This window comes from Enhydra lutris, unplaced genomic scaffold, assembly GCF_002288905.1.
Source record: "Enhydra lutris kenyoni isolate GAN:26980312 unplaced genomic scaffold, ASM228890v2 scaffoldscaffold33, whole genome shotgun sequence".
Classification (NCBI taxonomy): Eukaryota; Metazoa; Chordata; class Mammalia; order Carnivora; family Mustelidae; genus Enhydra; species Enhydra lutris.
The window spans coordinates 18,409,282-18,427,745 of record NW_019154117.1 but is presented as its reverse complement, the minus strand read 5'-3'; the positions used below and the strand labels follow the sequence as shown (position 1 = coordinate 18,427,745).

The 18,464-nt window shown below is 46.8% G+C and overlaps 1 protein-coding gene across 2 annotated transcripts in view; it reads right to left on the bottom strand.

The window, feature by feature from the left end:
- The window catches only part of LOC111153591 (phosphoserine aminotransferase 1), a 28,919-nt gene extending 14,713 nt beyond the window's left edge, over window positions 1-14,206 (bottom strand). The window contains exons 1-6 of one of the 2 annotated variants that reach the window (XM_022512722.1): window positions 14,050-14,206; window positions 10,091-10,151; window positions 8,660-8,729; window positions 5,367-5,572; window positions 4,393-4,565; window positions 2,181-2,350 (exon numbers count right to left, since the gene is read on the bottom strand). In XM_022512722.1, coding sequence (XP_022368430.1) covers window positions 2,181-2,350; window positions 4,393-4,565; window positions 5,367-5,572; window positions 8,660-8,729; window positions 10,091-10,151; window positions 14,050-14,109 — 740 coding nt within the window. In that variant the 5' untranslated portion in view covers window positions 14,110-14,206. The remainder of the gene's footprint in view (window positions 1-2,180; window positions 2,351-4,392; window positions 4,566-5,366; window positions 5,573-8,659; window positions 8,730-10,090; window positions 10,152-14,049) is intronic. The other variant, XM_022512723.1, reaches the window with a different exon arrangement.
- Window positions 14,207-18,464: the final 4,258 nt, after the last annotated feature.

Here is an 18,464-nt window from a genome sequence, read left to right as displayed (position 1 = left end):
TCTCGCCGAATTTTCACCCTAATATTAACAAACAGCATTTTATTCATTCATTGCCTTTTTCAGAATTTGCTTCCCAGCAACTCGTACTTACCAGAGAAGGTAGCAGAGGGTGTGCCCTCCCCCAGCTCCTCTGGGCGTTCCTCCAATCTGAACTTGCCAGCTTTCAAGCCACATTTTCAGGGACAACATTCTCCTTGCCTCCTCCTGGAGCCCATGGTGGCCCCTGCCTTGCCCGGAAGGACTCGCCTAACTGCGAGCCAGACCCTGGCCCCAGGGTGGGGACAAACACCCCCTGTCACTGTGTAACGTGGCATCTAAGACGCTTCCCCAGGGTCCCTGCACCTGTGTCTTCACTGCTCAGCACAACCAGCTCCCGTGTCCAACTTGGCCAGTGATCCCTGGTTGTTTCACTGGCTGGAACCCCCAGAGACAGGACAGATGGGGTTGAGATTCAGCCCCACTGCCGCACCCCCCCCTTTTTTTTTTTTTAAGATTTTACTTATTTCACAGACAGAGATCACAAGTAGGCAGAGAGGCAGGCAGAGAGAGGAGGAAGCAGGCTCCCCACTGAGCAGAGAGCCCCATGCAGGGCTCGATCCCAGGACCCTGGGATCATGACCTAAGCCGAAGGCAGAGGCTTTAACCTACTGAGCCACCCAGGCGCCCCTGCCCCACCCTTAACAGGCATTTCAGAAACCCTTTCAACCACGGTGAAACAGCGGGGTTTACAGCTGTCCGAGAGGGTAAGCACCAGAACACCCCATTCCCTGAGGAAAGCAGGAGACACAAATGAGCTGCTGTGCGTCCCCGTCCGCTGTGCAGAAATCCAGCAGAAAGTTCCATCAGAAATCTAACTTTGAAAAACAACACCTTTCTTTGCTATAGCCAAGTAGGTGGGAGATTTTTCTACAGGCAGCCCCGTGGGGGAGAGCTCTGACAAAATCCCAGCCTGGACAGAACCACTGCCTGACCCAGCCCGAGCCCACCCCTCCCACCCGCCACAGAAAACCCCATGAGTGGGATAGCTAGACTCTAACGGTGACCTAGTCTCCTAACACGGGATCCTTCAGACACAAATAAATGCACACTGATAACTGCGCTTGTGGCGAGCATGAAGGTACAGGGTATACAGGCCCCGGGTCTGGAGCCAGGCTACCTGGGTTCAAATCCCAGCTCTGCCGTGTCCTCCAAGTATGGCCTCTGCTTCTTTGCTTGCAAAATGGATGCTACTTCCTAGGGTGCTTGGGAGGATGAAAAGGGTCACACACATAAAGTGTTGGCATTCTACACCATTATCTGCCCTGTGGCTCTCCCCTCCCCTGCCAAGCCTCTGGGAACTAACACCGAGGCAAACAGCAATAATAATAATACAGCAGCTAGCTTGCATAATCACCAGTGCCAACCATGAAGTGCTTTTCGTATATGTTCTCTCCTCACAGCAACCCAGTTGGCAGGGTACTGTTATTACTCCTGGAGGAACTGGCTGCACAGAGAGGTTAAGTGACTTGCCCAAGGTCACACAGCCAGTGAGCACTACAATCCCCCAGGCAACTGTTAAATCCTAGGTGTCACAAGATTTTCACAAAATATCTGAGGCTAGCTGTTCAAAGATCATGCGGGGCATGGGGGGCAAGCCTTGCTCTTCCTGAATGTGTTTCAACACCCTTTTCTCACTTGGTTAATGGGAAGCCAAGCTTACAGGGCACCTGCAGACTAGGTGAAAAACCAGAATGGTGTTTTTTTCCAAGCCAGTATGTTTGCTGCCACGGCGGCCAGCTTCGGGCAGGCCTAGCAGGGCAAGAAAAAAAGCCGGGGAGGCCTGGCCTTTCAAAGTCCTTTTCCAAAGCTTCGCCGGTTGTTTGAGATACAAGCCTGCCACTTCATCTGCAGAGAGCGTCTGGGTTAATGGTGAACCACTAACGCTATGGAGATCAAACAAAACACCACCCCCAAAAAGAAAGGGCAGGAAAAACTGATCTGAGTGCACAGAAGGTTAACAGAGAGAGAGAGGCGGGCTGGGCAGAGAAGCCAGATAGGATGTCTGAACTACGAGGTCACTGGTTCATGAATACACTCTCTACCTTAAAAAGCTATCTGTCTCCGCTTTGATGGGAAACAGTGAGACCCCTTCCATCAGTCTCCTGCCCCCTGCCGCCCCCCAAACCCCCACCAGAGTTCACCTGAAGCATGGGGGCGTGTTGTACAAGGAGCCGTTTCCAGCCTGTACTTTGTATTCCAAGATCGAGGGGCACTCTCGGAGCGCGAACCCCAGCAGGTCTTCACGGATGATCACTACAGTGACCCCAGCAGAGCCCACGTTCTTCTGCGCACCGGCAAAAATCACGCCGAACTGAGCAAGAGAAGACACGCTATTGTAGATACACACGGCCATTATTCACACATGTAGCCCCATTTCCTAGTCTCTTTCCAAAGCACGAGGAGCCAATTTTATTCCAGTTCTGCTCAAAGTGCATTCCGTTCTCTACTGGCATCTCCACCTGGGACAGCACATCCGTCCTCCCCAGGTCTGGGGCCTGCAGGTTAAGTATGTGCCTGGTCCTTTTCACCAGCAAGGGGCTAGTCTGAGCATTTCTATAAAGATCTTATACATATTCATCTTCGCTCTGTATACCTCCTTTCTACACCCAAGCCAGTATTTAAAATGAGGCTGCTGGGGCACCTGGGTGGCTCCATCAGTGAAGCATCTGCCTTCGACTCAGGTCATGATCCTTGCGTCCTGGGATCGAGTCCACATGGGACTCCCTGCGCATCGGGGAGCCTGCTTCTCCCTCTGCCTCTGGCCCTCCCCCTGCTAGTGTGTGCATACTTGCTTGCTCTCTCTCACTCAAATAAACAAATAAAATCTTTTTAAAAATTTAAAATAAAATAAAATGAGGCTGCTAACTGTTCCTGGTAACCAAAAGAAACCATTCTTAACGTATTCATGTTTGCGTAAAAGGACAGTCAGAAGATGCTGAGAAATAATAGACAAACTACCTGAGAAGAAATTTTAGCAAACAGAAATTAAGCTAAATGAACCTTTAGCTTAAAGGAACTTCAGAAAACATTGTCCTATAAGACACACAGCCCTCTCCCACCTCCCCCCACGAAACCCTTCTAAACAGCAAATGGCATCCCAAGTCCGAGGGAAGAGGGTCTGGCCCGGAAGGGAGTATGTCACAGTTAGCATTGTTGAGAATCGCCAGTGCACAGATCTGGTAATAAAAAGCAAGCTACAAAGAGAACGTGGGAGAACCACCCCATGGAATATTATTCAGCCTTAAAAAGGAATGACGTTCTGACACCAGCCACTGCATGGCTGATCCCTGAGCCATTACTCTAAGTGAAATGAACTTGACACGGAAGGACAAATATTGCATGAGTCCCGTTTTATGAGGGAGCTGGAGAAGTCCAGTGTGGAGAGTGGAGGCTCCCGGGACCTGGGGCAGGCCTGAGGACTTACTGTTTCAGGGGCAAGAGTCCCAGTTTGGGAAGATAAACAGTTCGGGAGACTGATGGAGGTGATGTTTGCACGACAGTGTTCATGTACCTAATTCCCCTCAACTGTACATGCAAAAATGGTTAAAACGGTAAATTTTATGTTATATGTACTGTACTACAATATTTTTTTTTAAAAGGCAGGCTACAATTTAGTGTGTTCGTTTCTTTTTTTTTTTTTTTAAGATTTTATTTATTTGACAGAGAGAGAGAGAGATCACAAGTAGGTGGAGAGGCAGGCAGAGAGAGAGAGAGAGAGGAGGAAGCAGGCTCCCCACTGAGCAGAGAGCCCGATACGGGGCTCGATCCCAGGACCCTGGGATCACGACCTGAGCTGAAGGCAGAGGCTTTAACCCACTGAGCCACCCAGGTGCCCCAGTGTGTTTGTTTCTAAATGCTTTACAGTTATTACACGCCCTCACGGCACACACCTGAGCTCACTGCTCCCCTGCCGCCTTGACGTGCCTCCTGGAAAGTCCACGTGTCCTGTGGATGCTCTTGGAGTTGAGGTGGGCTCAAGGTAAGGTGGAGCACATTCCCAGATCCCCCAAGCTTGGATCATCTGCAGCTTCCCCAGAAGTCAGCGAGCTACTCCCAATGTATTGACCAAAACATTTCCCAAGAGGCACCCTCAAAGGCAGATGAAATTCCTAAGGACTCCGTGTGACTCTGTGAGGCTATCATTAATACAAGGTGGAACCCATCAAGACTCACACGTCCCGACAAACCACTATAAACAAGCAACTTTCAGCCAGGGTATCGTAAGTTGTCTTGGCTTCAGGGTCTCTGTTGGCCCAAGACATTCTGGGCCTTTCCTTGTTCTCATATTTCTTAAAATGCTCTCGTGAAATCCAAGACACAGGGGTTCCCCAAACAGGCCCCTTTACACTCTACCTTGGAAACATCCACCAGCTTGGAGAGGAAGTTTGAGGACATGTCGCAAACCAGCACTGCCCCCTTGACATCAGGGATGAAGTCAAACTCCACTCCATGCACGGTCTCGTTGGCGCAGTAATACACATAGGAGGCGTCTGGGCTGAGGTTCCAGGTGCTTGGATCTGGGATTTCTATCACAGAAGAAGAGGTGGAGAGTCTGTGCTTTCATTCCTCTTTGCTCATGTAGATGGGAATGGCCAGGAAGGACAGCCCTCCCCTAGCTGTGAAAGGCTGATTCCAAAGTCCTCCCAACAGAAACCACCCTATCCATCTTATATTATAATTCCCATCAACAACCTAAAAGGATGATCCATCCCATGCTCTTGATGGTTGTTGGGAGCAACTAATCTTCAAGAATGGTATGGTGGAAATTTTTCCTATTACCCAGTATCCATCCACCCTATGTCCACTGATTTCCTTCTTGGGGCTCCAGCCGCCCCAACTCAGTCCATGTAGTTCCGGTGCAGTCAGTTTCACCCGCAGCCACATGACCGAATGGGAATGGGACACAGGACATGTGAGGCTGTGATTGGGAATGCTTGAGCAAACGCATTGAAACTTGGGAGAATATGAGGTCAGGAGCATCCTCTAAAAGGGAAGGGACTGTGGAGCCATCACAGAGGAGACCAGGAGAGACATCAGGACCTGCAGACATTACTGGGGCCCTTGATCAAGCCATACCTAAAGCCAATCAGCCATAGGCTCTTCAGCTGAGTAAATCAAAGAATACTCATTCTGTAGCAGCCAGTTAGTAATCTTAACAAGGGAGACTATCCACTCTAAATGGTATCAAATCAGCTACCAACCAGAAGGAATTAAAAACTGCAGGTTGCCCTGGGCAGGGATAACCAGGTATCTGAAAAGGGACCACCCACCCAGCAGCATTTGTCTACATTCTATTATCACCGTAGAGCTCAGATCCCGGCACTTACTCGTGTAACTCCCAAGTTTGGGGTGGACGATATTCACAGTCCCAAACTTCTTGGCTTCTTCTGCGGCCTTAGCTGACCAAGAGCCTGTTACCACATAGTCAGCACACCTTCCTGCTTTCCGGCCAATCAGGTTTAAGGGGACAGCACTGAACTGGCCAGACCCACCTCCTTGCACAAAAATCACCTTGTAGTTATCTGGAATGGCTCTGGGCAGAAGTGTAGGAGACAGTAAACAGAGACACACAAGGTCAAAGAAAGAATGAGCGAGGCTCTACCAGCACTTTACTTTGGGTGGATATACTACAAGAAATGTGGTAAAGTCCCAGCCCTGCTTTGCCTTCCCCAAAGCCCTTCCTTGGGCTCCCTGTGGAAGCCTATGGGTACTTTTTGGCGGGAAGCTAGTCACACCCTGCTGTTCCTTTAGGGAATCACCTTGCTATCACTCTCAGTCCACACAGTTCTAGGGTGGCCAACCTGACTCCAGAGGATGAGCCCACAAGCCAAGATGGCCAGCGGAGTTCAGTTCTGAGACCTTTGCTCAAACTTCTGGAAAAGATAAATGGTCTCTATTGAGGGAACAAATAAACTAGCTAATCCTGCAACCACTGGTGGCCATCTGGTGAGGCCAACACATCGAAAAGCAATGCCAGGAGATGGAAGAAAAGACCTTCCTGGACATCACCTGAGCTCCTCCTTCATCGCTCCTGCACTGTCTAGTTACACGAGGTAATACATTTCCTCTTCTGCTGAGAGTTGGGCTTCTGCAACCAGAAGTCCTAAAAACAGACATGTGCTGGTCCATTACAGGAACCGAGTGGACCCTAGCAAAGGATCTGAGATAATGTATTAGGCTTAAGCACGTCATCACATATTGATAAACATCGAGATTACCAGTGAATATTTTTTTATTCCAGCGTACAAAATTAAGATGTTTTCTGGAATAGCTGCAGGCAGTAGAAGGCCAGCCCCAGAGGGACTAGGCCATGGAAACTGGACCCCAGCCTTTGAGGAAGCTCAGAGCTTAGGAACAAAGGCAGATGGCTGGGGACAGAGATCCAGCACAGAGGTCTGAGTACCAAAGGGCAGGGCAATGTGAGAGGGTTTGAATGGGTGGTGTGCAAGTAAGTATCTGGTCCTGAACCCCATCTGCCCGCTATCATGCAAGCTAGCAGGCAGCTCGCACTGGGAGGCTCTAAACACGAGGTTCTCAGCAGCTGGGAGGACTGGCAGCCCAAGGCACCGTTCCAGGTTTATGTTATTCAGACACCAGATAGATAAGCAGGCCAACACCTGGATGGAAGGACACGAGACACAGGCCCAGGTACAGGGACACAAGGCAGGCACTTGGTTAGGAAAATAAAGGATCGGCCCAGAAACTGAACTGGGAGTCTGGTCCCAAGAGGTTTGCAGCCATACGGGTCAAATGCCACATCTTCTGGGCCGGGGCTCCAAATACCTGTTCCATGAAGGATAGCCTTGTGCTGTGAACATGACATGGAACCCAACAGGCACAACCCATGTGAGGCACCAAGCAAAGGATGACCGGTTCTGGCCACCCACAATGCAATGGGCTCTAGTGCTCCTCACAAAAAATGGCACCAGCAAGGGAGCCTGGGTGGCTCAGTGGGTTAAGCCTCTGCCTTCAGCTCAGGTCATGATCTCAGGGTCCTGGGATTGAGCCCCCCAATCAGGCTCTCTGCTCGGCGGGGAGCCTGCTTCCCTCTCTCCCTCTGCCTGCCTCTCTGCCTACTTGTGATCTCTCTGTCAAATAAATAAAATCTTAAAAAAAAAAAAAAAAAGGCACCAGCCAGCCCCACCTGAAGACTTTTATCAAGCCAGTTCAAAAGGAAAGTAATAGTCAATACAATTCCAATCGTGTTAATGAAATCATGCAAACTTGCACCCTTAAAATGTTAACAATAATTACTTCTGACGGATGCGGTTATGGAAAATTTCAGTTTAGTTTGTGATATTCAGTTTTTCCTAAACTTTCTACCATGAATATACACTAGTTTTATGAGCAGAAAACGTGTTGTTGTTGTTTTTTTAAGACTTTATTTATTTATTTGACAGACAGAGATCACAAGTAGGCAGAGAGGCAGGCAAAGAGAGAGGAGGAAGCAGGCTCCCCGCCAAGCAGAGAGCCCGATGCGGGGCTCGATCCCAGGACCCTGAGATCATGACCTGAGCTGAAGGCAGAGGCTTTAACCTACTGAGCCACCCAGGCACCCCTGTTTTGTTTTTTTTTTTAAAGATTACCGTATTTGTAACATTTATGTGACTATACTTAGACAGTATGTAAATCTATCCCTTAAACAGCAATCTATTTAAGAGTAAGGTTTCCTGGGACGCCTGGGTGGCTCAGTTGGTTGGACAACTGCCTTCGGCTCAGGTCATGATCCTGGGAGTCCCGGGATCGAGTCCCGCATCGGGCTCCCAGCTCCATGGGGAGTCTGCTTCTCTCTCTGACCTTCTCCTCGCTCATGCTCTCTCTCACTGTCTCTCTCTCAAAATAAATAAATAAAATCTTTAAAAAAAAAAAAAAAAAAGAGTAAGGTTTCCTCTGCGTAAGGAAGAGTAGTGCAGATAAGCTAAGAGGGATCATTTGAGAAGTTCCTGGAGTGAAGAGCTCTTAAAATTACCCAAAGAGTCTGTTAAAGTTGAAGTTTCTACAGAGATTCTGATTCAGCTGGGCATGGTCGGCCCTGTACTTGGATTTTTTAAAACCTGCCCACAGGCAGGTGACTGAACAGGTACTATGAGGCCCTTGCTTTAAGAACCAGTACATTGACCAAGATGACCATTTCTCTGTTATTTAAATCCCTTTTAAGCCTGAAAAATCTTTCTTAGATATAATGATTTCAAATCATTGGAAACACCATTTAAAATAAAAACACACAGGGGTGCCTGGGTGGCTCAGTCAGTTAAGCATCTGACTCTTGATTTCCACTCAGGTCATGATCTCAGGGTTGTGGGATCGAGCCCCACATCGGGCTCTCTGCTTGGCGAGGAGCCTGCACTGGGCATGGAGGCTGCTTAGGATTCTCCCTCCCCCTCTCTCCCTCTAAAAATAAATAAATAAATAAACAAATAAAAATAAAAACACAAACACAGGATGGCAAACAAGTAAAAAGCATTATATATTAATTTAGTGAATTGGGGAAAACTCTTCAAAAGATTATTTTTAACTATGAAATATTCTTAACACACAGCCAAGTAAAACTGTTAACAGATACTCACATACATAGATTATCAACCAAGAGTAACGATTCTGTTTAAAATTTTAAACTTACAACAATTCCCGCACAAGATTCTCTGCGTTGTTAATAATCTTGGCAAAATCCGACGACCTGTGGCTCATTTCTGTGGAAGGAAAGATAAATAACAAGAAAAAAAAGTTCCTGTTTAAAACCAATCACACAGAAGGAACGTTAGAAGTAGCTACACAGGGCGCCTCAGTGGCTCAGTGGGTTAAAGCCTCTGTCTTCGGCTTAGATCATGATCCCAGGGTCCTGGGATCGAGCCCCGCATCGGGCTCTTTGCTCAGCATGGAGCCTGCTTCCTCCTCTCTCTCTCTCTGCCTGACTCTCTGTCTACTTGTGATCTCTGTCTGTCAAATAAATAAATAAAATCTTAAAAAAAAAAAAAGAAGTAGCTACACACTTTGCAAATAAGATGATAAAGGGAAAACTCAGTTATTTTGCACTCAAATTGTGGGCCAAGGCTCACTTCGTTTAGGGGGAAAATCCAAACTAATTTTCAAATTGCAAACATTGGAGCCTTCTGGTCACAGAAGAATGATTTTCAAGCGGCATACTCATTGAATGAGCCATTTACTAATTCATCCTTCCGTCCCTGTGATTTCTCAACATCCTTCTCACAAATATGAATCCGTGTGCAAGGGCTGCCCTAAAGAAACAATCGCACACAATTCTGCTCTGTGGCTCTCACTGCGCAGAAACCCCAGCGTGGCTGGGACCAAACCCACAGGAACAAAATTTAATAGCAGTGATCCTACAGTTAACCCTATAATCTCTCCATATTGTGCAGCCTTGGGAGTTACAAAAAAAAAAAAAAAAAAGGAAATTAAAATTTAAAATGTTTAAAATTCAAAGGGCCCCTTCCTCAATGATAAAGGAGAAACTTAATGCAATTATTAAGGTGCAAGATCTGAGCAAAGGCTTATAGACTTTTAAACTTTTACTAAGTTCATTTTCAAGTTCAGTAAAAGAGGGCTGGAGCCCTGGGATGCATATGTTCGGCATCCCTCTGATCTCAGATGCTATAAATAGCGAAAGTAATCATGAAGTGGTAAACGGACATACAAGAACCTCTCACCAGCATGTATGCTGATTTCAAAATTGCTTCTAGGAGAACATGGGTGGCTCAGTCAGTTGAGCGTCTGCCTTCGGCTCAGGTTGTGATCCTGGGGTCCTGGGATCAAGCCCTGCGTCAGGCTCCCTGCTCAGCTTAGTGGGGAGCCTGCTTCTCTCTCTCCCTCTTCTGCTGCCCCCATCCTCATGCTCTCTCTCACTCAAATAAATAAATAAAACCTTTAGAAAAAAATTTTAAAAGGTTTCTGTCAAACATGCCACCAAAGTTACTAATATTTAAAAATATATTTACAAAGGCCTAAAGGAGACAGAGTTGAAAATTCAAGGCAGATGCATTTTCATCAGTTCTCTTTGGAACCTGGATATTTAGAGTCAAAAAGTGAATCTTACCAAGAACACTAATCCCAATTCCTTTGTAGTCTAACAGTTCTTTTTGGATCTCTAACAATACCTAGAAGAAATAAGAGAAAATAAAATGATTTGAATATTCGGCCCAGAGGTCTGCCTCTGGACATCAGACCAGGGAGGGAGTCTACCTATAGAGCCTGTGAGGTCTGGAAACTTCTGTACCACCCATGGCCAATCCCCTTCCTTCCAACCAGTCCACAGAACCCTGCTGATGCAACTTACACACAAGTTAAGTGTGAAATTATGTCATGTGATTGATATTAAAATACAATTTTCCCAAAATTTTCTGATGACAACCCTTAACTATCAAGAGAAGACCTTTGGGAAAAACCAGATTCCCCAGACAAGTCTGCTCCACAGTTACGCTTACCACTCTCTGAAAGCAAAAGTGCAACAAAATGCATTGAGTCCTGGGTTCAGGGAACAACAGATCAATTGGGCTGAAATTAAACAGATAAATCAATTTCCCATCTTGCCAGTCTAAGGTGCTCAATTGGGACAGGTTGGGTGTACAGAAATTAGGAAGCTTGGCCTTGAATAAGATCAATCCAGGAATAATGACATACTGATCCCTCTTGCCAACAGAGCCATGCGGGTGATACTCCTGTCCCCAATTTGCAGAAGAAAGAGATCAGCAGAGGCTCTGAAGGGTAGGCACCTAGCCAGTCTCTTGACCCCTCTACTAAGATGACTGCAGCCCCTTAATCACGTTCTACCTTACAGGGACACATGGGCAGGTGGGACCCAGTGTACTGGCAATTCCAAAGAGTCAGGAAACAGGGGCACGGCTCACCACCCCTTGCAAAACACAGCTGACCTGGGAGGAGCCCCATGGCTGTTTTCTCCCCCAAAGTGTGTAGAATGCAAGTAACTACACAATGAAAAAAAAAACAAAAAACGACCAATCCTTTATTTATTTATTTATTTTTAAAGAAGACAGATAGAAAGTCTTATCAGAGATGAATGCTAAAGTGTTTTTGTGAAATGACATGATATCTGGGATTGGTTTTAAAATAATCCAGGGGCGCCTGGGTGGCTCAGTCGACTAAGCATCTGCCCTAGGCTCAGGTCATGATCTCAGGGTCTGGCTCTCTGCTCAGCAGGGAATCTGCTTCTTCCTCTCCCTCAAATAATAATAATAATAATAATAATAATAAATAAATAAATAAATAAAATCCAGGGGCAGGTAGGGAGAAAGAGGGTGTAGATAGGTGCTGCAGGTTAAAATCCTCAGAGATGTGTGCATGGATTCCCCTGCCTACTTCTGTGTCTGTGAGAACTGCCATAACATGCAAAGAGAGGGGGGAAAGCTCTAAAAATGTACACGAAACAGGTGAGACAAGCTCTCTGTAGAAGCACCCTGCCATCAAATTTCCTTGAAAGACAGAGACTAAATCAGATGTCACACAACAATCTAAACTGGATGGCAACTTGTCTGAAATACAACATTTAACAATAAAGAATTAGGCAAAAGAATTCCTGGCAAGGGGGGGGTAGTTTAAGAATTTGTCATTGTTGGGGCACCTGGCTAGCTCAGTCTGTGGAGCATGTGACTCTTGATCTTGGGGTAGTGAGCTCAAGCCCCATGTTGGGTGTAGAAATTAATTAAAAATAATAATAGGGCACCTGGGTGGCTCAGTTATTTAAGCGACTGCCTTTGGTGCAGGTCATGATCCTGGCGTCCCAGGATGGAGTCCTGCATGGGTCTCCCTGCTCAGCAGGGGGAGTCTGCTTCTCCCTTTGACCCTCACCCCTCTAATGCTCTCGCTCTCTCTCAAATAAATACACAAAATCTTTAAAAACAATAATAATATTAAAAGCTAGCATTTAAAAAAAGTATTTGTCACTGGTTTTGCAAACTATGGGATGATTATTATTATTGATGATTATTATTATTAGCACTGGCCGATTAAACACACTTAATGAATCCTTTCTTTGGTGAACACAAACAGATAGTAAAGGCATCTTTGAACACATTTAAGACGGGATTTCTCTTACAGGCAGTATCCCTTGAAATGAGTTTATGATCCAAATCATTACAAAGAGTTTTAAAGACTTCTACCCAAAAAGCATGCCCCTCTACTCCAGTGGAGTTTATTTTTTCAAACTGAAGAATGCAATCACTCTTATGGGTCACAACACATTTTTTAAAATAGAACAGACTAGCATGGAACACAGTACAAAAGTATGTATGTCATAGTTATTTAGGCTAAATATTTCATAGGGCTTTAATTATCATTATATACATACACTTCGTCATTTTGTAAAATATATTTCTCATTGTGGTCACGATGAGCAATAAAGTTTGAAAAGCTTCTCTAATCCTTACAATCAAATCAAATCAAAACTCATAAAAAGTAACATCTGCCACTTCCTCCCACCCCCTCACCCCTCAGAGAAGGCATCTGAGGAGAAAAATCCTCCCAAGAAATTAAGAAATAACTGTATTATTGATGACAACTTCCATTATAACAAAGGCATAAGAAATTGCACAGGGAGGGACACCTGGCTGGCTAAGTTGAGATTCTTGATCCCCGGGTCCTGAGTTCGAGCCCCACGGGGGAGAGAGTACTTTTAAAGAAAAAAAAGAAAAGAAATAAAAAGAAATTGCACAGGGGAACAAATACTCAGAAGACTCCAAACCACGGAGACAAGACAAAGGTGAGGAGGTACAAGAAACACTTGCACAGCTCTAAGCAGGGAAGGAATTTCGCCTAAAACAGGCTGCAGGAAGTGGGAAAAACCAAGCCTTGCTCTTTCCACTACTATGAGCTCTGCCCCTAGGAAAGCACGAAGTCCTTTCCCTTCTAAAATTGTTAAGATTCTCTGTTCTTACAACACAGAAGAGGCTCTATCCCACGGAGATTTCTACTCTGTTCAACAATAGATAATTGTGAAGCACTTGGCTAAGCCCCATGTTGCTACAACATAGTATCAGAGTCAATGTGGTTAGAAAAATAAAAATATAACAGCAGAGATAGCAGCTTGTCAATCAAGGCACACCACGAACTGTCTTCTTCACAGTTGGTGGAGGGGGGGGCGAGGGTGGACTGAAGATGATGTGGGAAGGAGAATGGGCGTTTGCGGGGAGGAGCTGAAACCTGGCTAAGGGCCTAGGAAGGCAGGGAGTGAGTTCCACTTGCACTTGAAAAGTCTGGTCGTGGCCCCGGGGAAAATTCAATCATTCCATTTCCTCCGAAACAAAGTGAAGCAAACTGGGCTGGCAGCCCACTGCCTACCAGAATTTGAATACTCGAATGCCTTTAGGAGTCAAGCCAATTAAAATTAAAAAAAAAAAAAAAAAAAAAAAAAGACTGAAACCAACTGAAAAAGGCGGGGGAAGGGAAGGTTCTCTTGGGAAACAAGGAAGGAAAGCCAGGACTGAAGGCTTTCAAATTTACATTTCTGAAAAGCAATGCTCCCAAGTGCTGGCTAAACCAAACACTCCTTACAAGGGGTCAGGCGCGGGCCTCCAGTCTGCAATCCCCTCCAGTTTAACGCGCGATCCCCATTCACCATTCACTCAGTGTCCATGCACGGATCCACTCAATACTGCCTGGCTCGCAGCAGTGCCCTGCAAGGCGAACCCAGCGATGAGAGCGTTTTGCGCCGCGCCGCGCCAGGGCCCAGGACTGGAGAAGGCACAGCCCGGGAGTCTGCAGGTGCGCTGCGCCGGCGAGCCACGTCGTGCAAGTCGCTCACCGGCAGTCGGCGCCAGGGGCAGCTGCACAATCATGTCGCCCAGTTTCCTTCTCCCAAGTGCATTCTTGCAGAAGCCCACTTCCGAGGGGTCCCGAACTGGACGTGCACGCTGGCGCAGAGGGTTCGGAGGGCTCCGGGCGGGGAGAGGGGATCCTAAGACCTCGCGCAGAGATGCACAGCCACCCGAGCACCGGCTCCCGCTCGGACCACACTCCCGGCGCGCGCCCGTGGGGACTTACCGAGCGCGGTAGCTTGGCAGGCCCGGGCCCGAAGTTGACCACCTGCGTTGGGGCGCTCATGGTGCGGCAGCGTAGGCGACGAGGACAACGGAGAGAAGCGTGCGCGGCGCGAGTCTGCTGCGGGCGCAGACCATCTGTCTTCTTCCAGCGCCCAGCCGGCGCCACCATTGGCCCGCGCAGTAGCAGGCCCTGCGCTAATTGGTTCGCGCTACGGGGCTCGCATCCCCATTGGTCGTGCTCAACAGCCAAGGCCCAGGAGCAGTTGCTCCTCCTCTCGTGTACTGTTTCAACTCTTTTCTGATGAATGCAAGGCGCGCGGGAGATTGCAACAGCCATCGGACTCCGCAGAGTGGGCGGCGGGAAAAGGCTGCCCCTGCCAACGTGAGTTAGTGCTTCTGCATCCTGGATCAAGTCCGTTTCCGCCCTCCAACCGTCTCTCTCGGTCGCACCGGAAGATGTGGAGGAAATCGCTCCCCAATCCAACCACCTCTCCTTCACCAACCCTTGGGTTCTGATGCATATTTCAGAGCCAGCAGTTATTAATTCACCAAGCTTTTCTGAGCTCCCCCGCGGACCCCAGATACTCCAGTGGAGAGGCAGGGCTCCCAAGAAAGAAACTGGCGTGTGAAGGATGGGCCGGGAGTGGGTGGGTGGGGAATGAGGTTCTCCGCACGTGCCCGGCGGCCAGGAGTTCCAGCAGCATGAAAGGATGGAGGCAGCCAAGGACTCTGGGAGGGGCACTAGCCTGGGACACCTGGATTGCACGCCCCCCCCCCCCCGGGAGACCTTGTAGGTTGCTGATTCTCCGTTTACTCCTGTGAAAAGAGCGAGCTAGAACTGACTTCAGCTCTCAGTTTGCGCCACCGCCGACAAGCTGTGAGTTTAGAAACGTGAGGAGGTATTAACTGCAATACGATATCCCTAGGGACACAGCGCAAGCCTGGGGGAGAGGCCCTGAGCCAGGCCGGGCGCAGAGCCAGAGCTGCTCAAACTTTTACACAGATGCATCCCTCTCAAAAGAACCCCCATGGGGTTCTGAAACAAGGAGGCCCCCTTCCCTATAGGAAAGACATTTCTTTGAAGTCTGGAATTTCATCATTTTTTAAACTACAAAGTTTGCCTTCTACTCCATCATGTAACCTAGTTTCTTTGAACATAAAAATATTGTACCAAATCTTTGAGCAAAATTGATGCTCCAGGAATATAAGCAGTGCCCATCCTGGAACTTAATCTTAACACCCTCCACAGTGTCAATTACCCCAGTGTGAAAAGGCTTGTAAGCTAGCAGGGTTTGGGGCTTTTGCTTGTTTTTTTGTGGTATGTGGCACATAGGGCAGGGGGCAGAGGTCCTGCTTTGGATTTGTGAGTTGGAGGGCAAAGTTTCTAGAAAAAGCTGAAGTGAACAAGGTCACTGCTTTCCATAGCACCTTCTGTTAAAAAACTGCAAAATTGAGCAAAGGATATGAATCTCAGTCCATAAACTAAGATGTGCAAGAATCGTCACTTATCCATTATTTTATATCATGACTTACCTGTAGAGCCTTAGCAGTTAGTCCCCTGGGGAAGTGGGGGAGCTGGCCTTCCTCCTTCCTGGAGTCCCTAACCACGGGGATTTACATGGTCCTAAGGTTTAGGATGGAGGGGAAAGCAGACATCCATTTAGTAGTCCTCCATGCCCAGAAAATATGGCTGAGTTGTGTCCGCCCTCCAGGTTTATATGGCGGGTTCAGCCAATTAGCTCTCTACCACTTCCATGTCTCACTAGGTGATGAAATGTGGATGTTTTTGGGTTTGTGAATGAAGAATGAATTCTTGAGAGCTTTTTGGGTCCAAAAAGGTGATTGTATTATAGCACAGAGACAGAACCCATGGGTAGAAAGAGTTATACCAGGATTGTGAGGAGATTATATATACATATATATATAATCTATATATATGTATATATATAGATTATATATAATACACACACACACACACACACACACACACACACACACACGTTTTAATGAGCGGGGTTTAGGGATAGTGTATGTCTCCAAGGAATGTGGAAACAAGGCTTTCTGGTCCTTGAGGGGCTCAGTGCCATTAAGATAAGGTTATTTTTAGTCTTTCATAAAACATAAACGTTAAGGCACCAAGGCAGCTGTGAGTTCCTTGAGGAAGGTCAGGCTCTGCACGTCTCAGGTATCCATCAGTGGGCTGTCCCCTCAGTGGACTGTCAGCGATTAGGAGATTTAGTTCAGGCTGGATTTCTCTTGCCTTTGTTTCCCTCATCAAAGGGACACAGGAAATTTGGGTGGGGGGTTGGGGAGGCTATCATCTCACCTGCCAACACCTGTCACATTCAGTCATTCCACCTAGGGCCTTACAGTTTCTGAGATGATTACAGGGAAGTGAGGCACATAGACCCTCAACTCAGGGACATCGTTGTGAGTGTGCTTGCTATAAAGGCGCACCCACAACTTGTGTCTTCCCACAATGTCAGATTTATTCAACCATAAAGCAAAGTTAAATCACAATTAGAAAGTGGGGGTTCAGGATTCCAAACTCAGTGACAGTTCACCATATGATTCAACTTGGCTTCTTACACAGTGCACAGAGCAGGACAGAAGACAAACCACACAACATACAGGATAACAGAAGGGAGCAGGAAGTTAATGAACCAAATGTGAAGTCAGTCTGTGGGTATGAGGCTGAGATAAGGCCACAGCCTGGTCCCGGTCAATTCTTGGCACTTACTGCTCCTGATGTTCAAGCAGGGAAGGCTTCCAGTTCTGTTCGGAGATCAATCAGGCAGAGCCTTTGGCATCAATTGCCTTTTTTAAGTGGTCAGACATAGAGGTGTCAAGTCTGAAGATTCTTCCAGTTTACTCCCAAATCCTCCCCTTTTCAAAGGGATTTAGTCAGTTTTGGGTCTCTGCAGACCTCCTCTGGTCCTGCTGCTTCTCAGTTCTGGGGTGTCAGCTGACATTGGTCCCGGTGATACCTCCTAGCTGCAGTACCTTAACTGTTTGCATCTTTGCTGAACACGGGTCCTTGCTTGACACAGGCTCCTGCTTGATGTGACGGACTCCATTTTGCCCTCTACAGACTTGTAGACCTCTGCCTCAATCTCTCTCTTCCTCCCAGCCCAAGGGAGCCTCTTTTTCATCCTAGAGAGAATCCACTTCTTTCTGTTTCTTCCTCACACTCTGTGCACAAATACCTTTGGTAACTGGTTCTAAGTCTCCCCTGCTGATTTTGCAATACAGATGTACAAGGACAGCCCGGAGAATTCCTGCATTTCAGGAAGGTCCCTATCCCCTTCTAGTGGGCTGTGTTGAGTAGGTAAAAAGAAGCTTCTTTATGAAAGACATGTGTTGTAAATGTTAATTTCCAGAAGTGTTATTTATTGGGCCCTTATTCTACACAGGTGAAAATGCTGCCGTTTCCAGTCAGATTGGCCGTCCCATTTCCTGAGGCATGAGGAGAGAAGGCAACTGAAGAGAGAAGAACCCCATCTGGAATGAGGTGAGATTATTTCTGTTGCCCTTTTTGTAGCTGGAGCTGAAGATCCTTTTTCTGTATCATTCATTATTCCCAGAGGAAATGAGAGATGGACAAGGCAGTCATTGTAGTTTAAGTAGCAAAAAAGAAACAAAAAGTCAAAATCCTAGAACATTCTTCGTTCTGACCCCAAAAGACAGAAAAAGTTACTCATCCTACTCATTTTGCTTACCTCAGTTTATTTCTGTCCCCTACTTTGCTTCATTTTTAAAAATTGTGATAAAATATACATAACATGAAATTTACCATTTTAACCATTTTTAAGGGTAGTTCAGTGGCATGAGTACATTCAGTGTTGGGCAACCATCCCCACCCTCCACCTCCAGACTTTTTCATCTTCCCCATTGAAACTCTGACTGTACCTATTGAACAGTAAGTCCCCACTCCCCTTCCCCCAACCCCTATAAACCACCATTCTGCTTTCTGTCCCTATGCACTCGATGGCTCCGAGTATGGAGTGGAACATACAGAATTTGTCTTCTGTGACTGGCTTATGTCACTTAGCACAATGTCCTCAAGGCGCATCCATTTTGTTCTATTTTTTTAAACTTCTTTTAGGAGACTCTATTTTTAGAGCAGTTTTAGGTTCAGAGGAAAATTGAGAGGAAATTACAGAGATTTCTCATCTACCCCTTGCCCCTACACACGCATAGATAGCTTCCCTGATTATCAATATCCCTCACCTGAGTGGTACATTTGTTACAAATCAGTGAACCTATATTGACACGTCATTATTACCCAAAGACCAGAATTTACATTAGGGATCGATGTTGTTGTCACACATACTGTGGGTTTGGACAAATATATAATGATGTGTATCCACCATCATTGTATCATATAGAGTAGTGCAGTGCTCTGCCCATTCATCC